General features: G+C 50.8%; 1 protein-coding gene across 1 annotated transcript; it reads left to right on the plus strand.

Annotated features, from left to right (window-relative positions):
* Positions 1–862: 862 nt before the first annotated feature.
* Positions 863–8,458, plus strand: Get3 (guided entry of tail-anchored proteins factor 3, ATPase). Its single transcript, XM_021169976.2, has 7 exons — positions 863–1,029; positions 1,810–1,957; positions 6,457–6,605; positions 6,693–6,843; positions 7,473–7,580; positions 7,672–7,869; positions 8,134–8,458. Exons 1-7 carry the CDS (start codon positions 869–871, stop codon positions 8,263–8,265), a joined length of 1,047 nt encoding a protein of 348 aa, XP_021025635.1. The 5' UTR covers positions 863–868; the 3' UTR covers positions 8,266–8,458.
* Positions 8,459–10,150: the final 1,692 nt, after the last annotated feature.

Raw genomic sequence — 10,150 nt, forward strand, 5'->3', positions numbered from 1 at the left:
GAACGTATTTCCAAGCTGAGTCCCTAAGACTTAATATTTTGAGCTGCGTACTGCATGAAGGGACTAAGGACCCTCGTATTCTTTCCCAAGGACAGGGACTCGATTAAAATTGCATTTGCTGAACTTGGAGCACACCCAGAGAGAAAGCAGAGTGCCAAGCACAATAAGAGTTTCGGAAATTAAAGTTCTTTCTACAAGGACGACTTGTTGCAGAAATCATTCCTGCCCAACATGGGGGTTCCGGGAACACAGGGGGAAAGTCTGCATACTCTGCAGCAAATGGAGTCTTTTAATCGACCCTTAGCCAAATAACCAGTTCGTTCGTGATTGGTTTGCGACAGAAACCATGTGGCTCACAACCAACTGGGTAACTGGAGGACCGGAAGAGATGTTGAGGTCCAACACAGAAAGTAAGAGGGAAATGATAATCAGGAAACCGAGCCTATGGAATCAAGAGGTACCTCTGCTCTAACTTCACGCAAAAAGCTTGGCCAGGATGTTTGCCTGGTTGCTAAGGAGAGGTTGACGTCTGCAGGGACTTGAGCGTGACTAGTGGAAGTAAGACAAGATTCAGCCAATGAAAAGAGTGCCGCAAGACTTAGGGCCCAATCAGTGAAGAGCAGTAGTCTGGGTCATACCAATATGTCCGCGAGATAGGGGAATCCTTAGAAAACTACAAACGAAAGTTCAAAAAGGTGAGCCCTTGACTCATAAAACGGTGAAAATATAGCGCTCATTATCTCTAAATGTCAATGCAGGAGTAAAATAAGTCAGACTTCCAGCCTGCACAGAGCTGTGGCAGACTCATTTCCCCTGTACGTATTTAGCACGTGGTGCGCCCCAATTAGTCACGTGAGCCGGGTCCAAGATGGCGGCGGGGGTGGCCGGGTGGGGGGTTGAAGCAGAAGAGTTCGAGGATGCACCTGATGTGGAGCCGCTGGAACCCACGCTTAGCAATATCATCGAGCAGCGTAGCCTTAAGTGGATCTTCGTCGGGGGCAAGGGTGGCGTTGGTAAGACCACCTGCAGGTAAGGAGACTCTAGCGGGGCCCAGAGGACGGGTGGGATGTACCACTGGACCAAAGGGAGGACAGGGACCGGCTTTCTCTTCCCGAGCGGGGCAAAGCGAGCTGAGCATGCCTCTACGGGGTTGTTTCTCTCCGGAAATTACTGCAGCCTGCTGAAGATACCTCCTGAATGCAGGAGCCTAGCATCCTAGGTTGGATCATCTCTCTTTGGGTCTTGTGAATTCAGCGTGTGGGATGTGCAGAGGAACAAGTAAATTCCGCAGCCCGCCGGACAGTACCCCACCCCCCTGGGAGTTCAGAGTAGAGGGAATGACACTAAGGCAAGCTGTCTTAGTATAACAGACTTCTATTTGATGCCAGAGAGGGAAGAAGTAAAAGGGAGTGGAAAGGGCACGTGATTATGGTGCCTCGGTTCGTTGAGAGGTGAAGTACATTGTCCTGAACAAGTAGAGGGAGGGAGGGAGGGAAAGCAGTCTGCATGCTGGACAGCTGGATTGTGCCACTGAGTGCCAAAAAAGAAAAAAAAAAAAAAAAGCAGAAACAGGCATTGAAAAAGATCCAATCAGTCAGCTGAGTATTGTACACCAGTCCTATCTGAATCGAAGTGAAGTGGTGATTTCTTCAAGGATTAAGTAAGGCTTGATCTCACTGGGACCCATACATTGGTCATAAGGTCCTTGCAGATCCAGGTTTCTGTGGCCTGACCTTGCAGATCCTGCTACAAACACCACTACCAAAACTGGCTCCTCATTCCTCCTCTTCCCATGTTTCTTTTGCGCAGCTGCAGCCTGGCAGTCCAGCTGTCGAAGGGACGTGAGAGTGTTCTGATCATTTCCACAGACCCAGCTCACAACATCTCAGATGCTTTTGATCAGAAGTTCTCCAAGGTGCCTACCAAGGTCAAAGGCTATGACAACCTCTTTGCTATGGTAAGTAAAGCTGGCCTCAGCTCTGCCTGAGGTCCCCATAAGGCAGATCTTGTTTTAGTGACAGGTGTTTTACCCAGAGTACATTCTTGGTACCCATGGAGGTCAGATGAGGGCATCAGATCCCCTGGGACTGGACTTACAGATGGCTGTGAGCCACCATCTGGGTGCTGGGAATCCAGCCCAGATCCACTACAAGAGCAGCCAGTACTCTGAACACCGAGCCATCTCTCCAGCCCCAACCATAAGGCCTTTTGAGGACGTACCTACCAGCAGCCACCAGGCCAATCATAGTCTACATACTCATCTCTAGGTGTCACACCTTCCCCAACTTACACCACCCAGAGGGGCTTGTGGGAAGGAAACCTTTGAGGAGCAGGGAGAAAGGCGATAAACTGGAACAGAGCAAACAAGAAGGAGGCCCAACCAGAGATGCACACTCTGGGGCTCTGCTGGCTGGGCAAGCAGTTTGGCTTGGTGTCTACGTGTGATAGAAGATTTTTAATATACACAGTTATTCTTTTAAAGATTTGCTTTATTTTTAGTTACGTGTGCAGGGACCAGCGATACCAGGGCCCCCCTGAGCTTTAAGTTTGAAGACACTTCTGAACTCCCACCCCTAGGTGGGTACTGGGAATGAATGAGGATCCTCTGGAAGATCAGCACACACTCTTAACTGCCGAGCCATCTCTCTAGCTCCATGTTCATGTTTTGGTTGCTGTTATTGTGTTGTTAGTAGTGGTGGTGCTGCTGCTGTTGCTGCTGATGCTGCTGCTGCTGCTACTGCTACTGCTTGAGGTGAAGGCCAGGGCATCCCGCATGTTACACGGTGCCAACCTGCATTCCCAGCTCTCGAGTTTGAAAAGGGCTGGGCAGGGTGGCACACACCTTTAATCCCTGCACTAGAGAGGCAGAGGCAGGCCGGTTACTGTAAATTTGAGGCTATCAGGGCTACAAAGTAAGACCCTGTCTTTAAAAACAATAACAGTAAATCAGCCGGGAATAGCGGCACACACCTTTAATCCTAGCACTAGGGAGACAGAGGCAGGACGATCTCTTGCGTTTAAGGCCGAGTTCCAGCACCACCAAGGGTACACAGAGAAATTCTGTTTCTAAAGATTTTTTTTTTTTAAGCCGCGCCAGGCAGTGGTGGCGCACGCCCTTCAAGGATGAAGTTGGGAAGAGTAACGAGAAGGCTGTGGATGTGTGGCTGTTCCCAGATCATGATATGGTAGTCTCATAAAAGGAAAGAATTGGGGGTGGGAGAGTAGTTAGATTTAGAGTATATTTTGGAAGGAAAGCAGTGAAATCACCAGGTTTTCTCTGTCTCTCTGGGAGTGTGTGCGCGTGCGTGTGTGTGTACTCCTAGTGTACACACACGCTCATACCAATGTGCCACTGTGAAAGTCAAGACATCCTCAGATGTTGGTACTGGCTCTTCCTCCTCGTTTGAGACAGTCTGTTGTTTGCTGCTGTGTACACTAGGCTAGGTGGCCTGAGAGCTACCAGGGCTTCCCCACCTACCTTACCCTAGCGGCACAGGGATCACAGAATCCTGTTACTACCTACACCTTTACACGGGTTCTTGACTTCGGGTGCTCTAGAACGAAGGTCTGATGTGTGCCCTGGAACTCAGTGTGATGTGCCTGATGTGGGTGCTAGAAATCAAACCTCGGTTCCCTGCAGTGCAGCAAATGTCCCTGACTGCTGAGCTTCTGAGGCTTCTCTCCAGGTCACACTATTCTGGGTTTTTTTGTTGGTTTGGTTTGGTTTTTGGTTGGTTGGCTAGCTGGCTAGCAGACTGGTTTTTGAGACAGACTCTCATGCGGTTTAGCATGGACTAAACCTTGATATGTTGTCAAGGATGACCGTGAATGTCTGATCCTCCTCTAAAGTGCTGGTATGACAGGTCTGTGTCCTGGTGCCTGACAAAAATCGCATCGTTTTGATTAATAATTTTATGCTCGTAGTAGTTATGCCTACATGTATGTTTGTGTGCTGTGTGCATGCAGTGCCCTCAGAAGCCAGAAGAGGGTGTTGAATCCCCTGGGACTAGAGTTATAGATAGTAGTGAGCCTCCATGTGGGTGCTGAGAATTGAACCTGGGTCCTCTGGAACAGCAGCCCACACTCTTAACCACTGAGCCATCCCTCCAGTGCCTATGACAGCTTGGTTTTAATGAGGGAAATGGTAACTGTGGTGATGGGAGCTGAGAATGGGAACCCCGCAGCAGGGAAGTGGAGTTGCTGGAACAGAGTTTCACTGTGCTGCCCAGGCTAGCCTCATCCCCTGGGTACAGATGCTGGCCTCATCCCCTGGGTACATACAGACGCCTCTCCTGCCTCAGCCTCTAGAGCAGCCAGTCTGCAGGAGCACAGCTCCACGCCTGCCTTTAGAGGGGCTTGTTTGAAAAAGATGGTGGTGCCGGGCATGGTGGCGCACGCCTTTAATCCCAGCACTCTGGAGGCAGAGGCAGGTGGATTTCTGAGTTCGAGGCCAGCCTGGTCTACAGAGTGAGTTCCAGGACAGCCAGAGTTACACAGAGAAACCCTGTCTCGAAAAACCAAAAAAAAAAAAAAAAAAAAAAGAAAGAAAGAAAGAAAGAAAGAAAGAAAGAAAGAAAGAAAAAGATGGTGGTAAGGCATATTTGATTGCAATGGGGAGAGGTGGTAGGGGATAGTTCTTGAAGGCTGAGCCCTGCCAAGCACACAGAACCTGGAAATCAGAAGGAAGTATGTAGAACTCGGGGTGTTTCCTGAGGCAGATGAGATGTTACACCCCCATTTTTTCCTCAACCTGTTTTCCAGGAGTAGGGATTGAAGGCAGGGCCTGGGGCATCCTATGAGATGGGCTCTCAGCCCTTTATACCCTGTTATTCCTCTGTGTGTGTGTGTGTGTGTGTGTGGCCGCCTGCTTCCTCTCTTCTTCCCTGGGCTCCAGAATGGAACTCAGCTCCGTCATGGATTGAGTTTCTTTACTTGCTGAACCCTCTTACTGACCTGGTACAGTGTTTTGGTTTGGTTTTGGTTTTTCAAGACAGTGTCTCTCTGTTTAGCCCTGGCTGTCCTGGAACTCTCTCTTGAAAACCAAGCTGGCCTCGAATTCATAGAGATTTGCCTGTCTTTGCCTCCCAAGCCCTGGGACTAAAGGTGCCGCTGCCGTCCGGCCTGGCTCATTGCATTTTTAATCTGTGGATTTGGTTTGTTGGTTTTAGTCTCACTTAAGTTTACAGCCCGCTTTGAACTCACTTTGCAACCTTCCTGCCCTTCTGCTTAATTGCTGGAGTTAGAAGCCTGCCGCCAGGCCCAGCCAGGGGCTTCACCTTCATGCAAAGGCTGGGACTTCCACAGTGAATGAGACAGGAGATATTTGAGGAGGAATGAGATACAGACACTTGTCAGAGTAGGGATAGTGTGTCTTTTTTTTTTTAAAGATTTATTTATTATTATTATATTAAGTACACTGTAGCTGTCTTCAGATGCACCAGAAGAGGACATCAGATCCCATTACAGATGGTTGTGAGCCACCATGTGGTTGCTGGGATTTGAACTCAGGACCTTTGGAAAAGCAGTCGGTGCTCTTAATCTCTCCAGCCCTAGTGTGTCTTTCAAGCATCCATTGATAACCTGTCATTAGGAGTTGGTGGCAGGTATGACTGTTGGAGTCTGTCCCCAAAACAGCAATACCAAACAGCTGTGGATAAGCAGAATGGAGGAGACTGCCTACAGTCGTGAAGGAGAAGAACTAGAGCTCTGAGCAGCCTGAGGCTGGAGCTCAGTAGTAGAGCTCTTATTAAAATCTAATCAGAGACTGGGGTCACAGGGTCTAATGCCCGGCTAGAAGGTAGTTACCATTAAGGGGCTTGGGAATTGCTCAGTGGTAGAGCACCTGCTTATAATCTCCCAGTGAGTGGTTAGGAGTATAATGTGAAGGAGCATTAGCCTGACCTGTTTAAAGCCCTTGGTTCCACCTGCAACCCCTGCTTCCCACCCCTCAAAATAGAGAATACTACTCAAGAGGGAGAGCAATTGGGCAGGGAGAGAAAACAAGGGTCAAGGTAACCTACAGAATAACTGGCCAGTGAGCCTAATGGAACACTTACTTGTAATCACAACACTTAGGAGGGTGAGGACAGCTAGGCTCAGCTACATAATGGTTTTGTTTTAAAAATTAAAGAATCTCATTCAGAGGTGACCCACATTAGAGGCATAATCTGAAAGTGGATGGAGCCAGCCGTGGTTGTTTATTGGGAAAGCAAGTTTTGGGTTGCCTTTGCAAACTCCTGCAGTGGGTTTGGGTTTCAACTTGTCTTTGGGGCCTCCCCTAGTCCAAGTTTGCAATTTCTTACTTGATTGTGAAGGTTAAACCATTGATGGGACAGACCCGGGATCCTATGTGGTTGGAGCCCTACATGGGCTTCCTCTGGCCTGCACCTAGGAGTTGAGGCCCCCTCTGGGAGTCCGTCATCGCAGCAGCCTGAGTCTGGTCCCCTCGGCCCCCAGGAGATAGACCCCAGCCTGGGCGTTGCAGAGCTCCCCGACGAGTTCTTCGAGGAAGACAACATGCTGAGCATGGGCAAGAAGATGATGCAGGAGGCCATGAGCGCCTTCCCTGGCATCGATGAAGCCATGAGTTATGCTGAGGTCATGAGGTCAGCCTGCCAGGGATTGGGGGTGCCTGCCTGCCCGGGGAGGGCTTCTGACCTCTGGTGTGAGCCTGACCCTCATCTCCCCCCCAGGCTGGTGAAAGGCATGAACTTCTCAGTGGTAGTGTTCGACACAGCACCCACCGGCCACACACTCAGGCTCCTGAACTTCCCGACCATCGTGGAACGGGGCCTGGGCCGCCTGATGCAGATCAAGAACCAGATCAGCCCCTTCATCTCACAGGCAGGTGCCACGCCCCTCCGCCCTCTCTCACGCCCCTCTTGCTCTCAGTGTCTCAACCCAAACCTTGTTCTCTGGGGCAGAGTAAGAGGCATGGTCTCCCTCCCTCCACATCTCACCTGCTGTGTGCCCTCAAGTAAATCTTTTCACCTCTCTGGGTCTTCCTTTCCTTCTCTGCCAACTGTTGTGCTCACTTCAAAAAAAAAAAAAAAAAAGAACACAGCAATGGTTCTATGAGCCATCAATACAGTGAGTGACACTTGCCCCATTCCCATGTCCACCTCTAGAGCATGCGTGTGATACATGTGCCTTCCTCCACCCTCAGATAATAATGTCTGCTGAGCATCTACTGAGTGCCTCACACCAATTTGTAATAAAACACATGACTGTTCACAAAGCACAACAGCTCTTGAAGGGAAGGAGTGAAGATGGGAGACCTGAGAGGTCAGGAGGTCAGATAGTGTGTCCATGTTTGCCCACAAAATGGAAGAGCTACATTACACAGACCTACCCCATGAGTTGGCCCCAGGGCCCACACCTTTAGTGGAGATGCTGCAGTATTCAGTAAGCTCCTGACCCCGAGGCTCTGATAGGCCCAGCAACGTGGCAAACCTATTCCCTCATCTCCACAGATGTGCAACATGCTGGGCCTGGGGGACATGAATGCTGACCAACTGGCCTCCAAGCTAGAAGAGACGTTGCCTGTCATCCGATCCGTTAGCGAACAGTTCAAGGACCCTGTGAGTTACGATCCAGTTCAGCAGGTGGTGAGAGGCTCCTGAGGATGGGATCAGCCAGATCCCTTCCTCGCTCCTGTCTTGTGCCCTGCAGGAACAGACAACGTTCATCTGTGTGTGCATCGCCGAATTCTTGTCCTTGTACGAGACGGAGCGGCTGATCCAGGAGCTGGCTAAGTGCAAGATCGACACCCACAACATCATCGTCAACCAGCTTGTATTCCCTGACCCTGAGAAACCCTGCAAGATGTGTGAGGCCCGACACAAGATCCAGGCCAAGTATCTGGACCAGGTATGCCCACCTGCCCAGCCAAGAGTCCCCTGTCTTTTACTATGTTCTCTGAGGGCTGGGGCTGCAGCTCAGTAGAGGATGCTTGCCTAATGGCATGATGCACGCGCGTCCTGAGCCTTCTGTATTCAGAGGACTGAGGCTCAACTGGGAAGCCTGACACCCAGGCCATCCCTGGATTTACTGACCCCACTTACCTTACCCTTAGCTTCTGCCCTAACCTCCCAACCCTCAGTCTCTGCTTTCTGCTCTCTAACCTGATTACAGATGGAAGACCTATATGAAGACTTTCACATTGTAAAGCTGCCACTGTTACCTCACGAGGTTCGGGGAGCCGACAAAGTCAACACCTTCTCTGCCCTCCTCCTGGAGCCCTACAAGCCCCCTAGCACCCAGTAGCCACCCCCATCCCTGCTGCTGCCTTCATACCCTCCTCTTTCCCCATGGGGCAGAGTTTGCACAAAGTCCCCCATAATGCAGGGGGCCACTTAGGAGGTGGGAGGGGGTCTGTTCCCCCTGGTGGGGCCTGGGGAGGCTGCAATGCCCCCCACCTCTTCCTGCCTCACACTCCTCAATAAAATAATCTTACACAGCTGTGTTTGTCAGTGGATGGGTAGGTAGGTGAGCACTTGTGGACAGCTGCAGAGACTGCACACATATTTGTCTCCCCCTCTCACACAGATCCATTCATAGCAAACATGCATGGTTTTGGTGGCAGTTGTGGAAAGAAGCTGTGTTCAGTAAGAAGCCTGCTCTTAAAGATATTCTTCCTAGCTGGGCGTGGTGGCGCACCCCTTTAATCCCAGCACTTGGAAGGCAGAGGCAGGCAGATTTCTGAGTTCAAGGCCCCCTGGTCTACAGAGTGAGTTCTAGGACAGCCAGGGCTACACAGAAGAACCCTGTCTCAAAAAAAAAAAAAAAAAAAAAAAACAAGCAACAAAAAGATATTCCTAGGGCCAGGGCCATAATGCCTATCATGGAAGTGTTTGCTCTCTTCCTTAAAAACTCAAATGTGGGACTCTTTAGGCCCCATGGCCAGCCCCAGGCTAGTTGGGAACGGATTAAGCAGGCAGTGGGCCCAACACCACCTGCTATTTAGTTTGGGAATTAGTGGGCGCCCTGGGCAGAGGCTGGGCCTGCCAGACTGGGGATTAAGGATCTGTACACACACACTCCTAGTTCCTGCCTTGGTGGGATGCTTTCAGCCACTCCTGGGGTGAGACTGATGAGGTCTGACAGGAAGGCAGAAGATGCTGGGGTCCACTTAAGGCTGAACCTGCCTCCAGAGAAGGCTTCCTACCATTCCTTGGCACAAACCTCCACTGTTTAACTTTATTCCTGCAGCCCTTACATTGGGGGCCTGAGCTGAGCTTAGAACCCTTGGGGAAAGCACTTAGCAGATCGGCGTCTCCAGCCCTCCTCTGCACCTGGAGACTGGAACTAAAGCATGACTTTGGAATGTTTTCAAGTTCCAAGCCACAGCTGCTTGGTGCAAGGGGACAAAAAGGGGTGCTTGAAGACATACATGACTCAGGAAGTGTTCCTGGTACACTCAGGGTCTAGGCGTGCCAGGGAGCGAGCGCATGGAAGGGGAACCCATTCACGAGCTTAGACTTGTCCTCCCGCCAGACTCGGGGTGTGTGCAAGCTGGTATGGGCACGTTAAGGTGGCAAATGTAAACACACAGGGCAGCTATAGGGAGGACTACAGACTACAAGCCCGTATTGCCCAGGTTTAGATCCTAGCTTTTCGATTGTATGTCACCTTTCGGCTAGTAGAAATACAGGAGCCATCTCCCTTGCTGATGAAACACTTTTTTTTCCTCCAGCACCCAGCTCAGACCTCAAGAAGAGTCATGTGCTTATTGTACTGAAGGCATGTGAACCAGGCAACCTGCCCTCCAGCCCAGCTGGGCATCAAGAACTGTGTGTGTGTGTGTGTGTGTGTGTGTGTGTGTGTGTGTGTGTTTGTGCTGGGGGAGAAGGGATGAGCTGCGGGGAGCTCAAGGACACATACTAAGGAGTCAGGATAGTTAAGAACAGCCTGTCCAGTGCCCAGGTCCTACAGCTGGCAGTGTCACCCCAGCCAGCAACCTGTGTTGCTGAAGTTTATAGGCTTCTGGGCAGCTGGACAGCGGAGATATGGGTCCAAGAGTGGCCAGCCCAAGCTGGTTCCTAATTTACCCGGGTGGGGCAGACATCTGCCAGTCTGGGAACACTAAGTCCTGGCCAGATGGGCCTCCGGGGGTGGTGCTGCACTGGGCCATTCCCACGTCTGTTGCTCA

Source organism: Mus caroli, unplaced genomic scaffold (genome assembly GCF_978045245.1).
Source record: "Mus caroli unplaced genomic scaffold, Mus_caroli_1 scaffold_10, whole genome shotgun sequence".
NCBI classification, from domain to species: domain Eukaryota; kingdom Metazoa; phylum Chordata; class Mammalia; order Rodentia; family Muridae; genus Mus; species Mus caroli.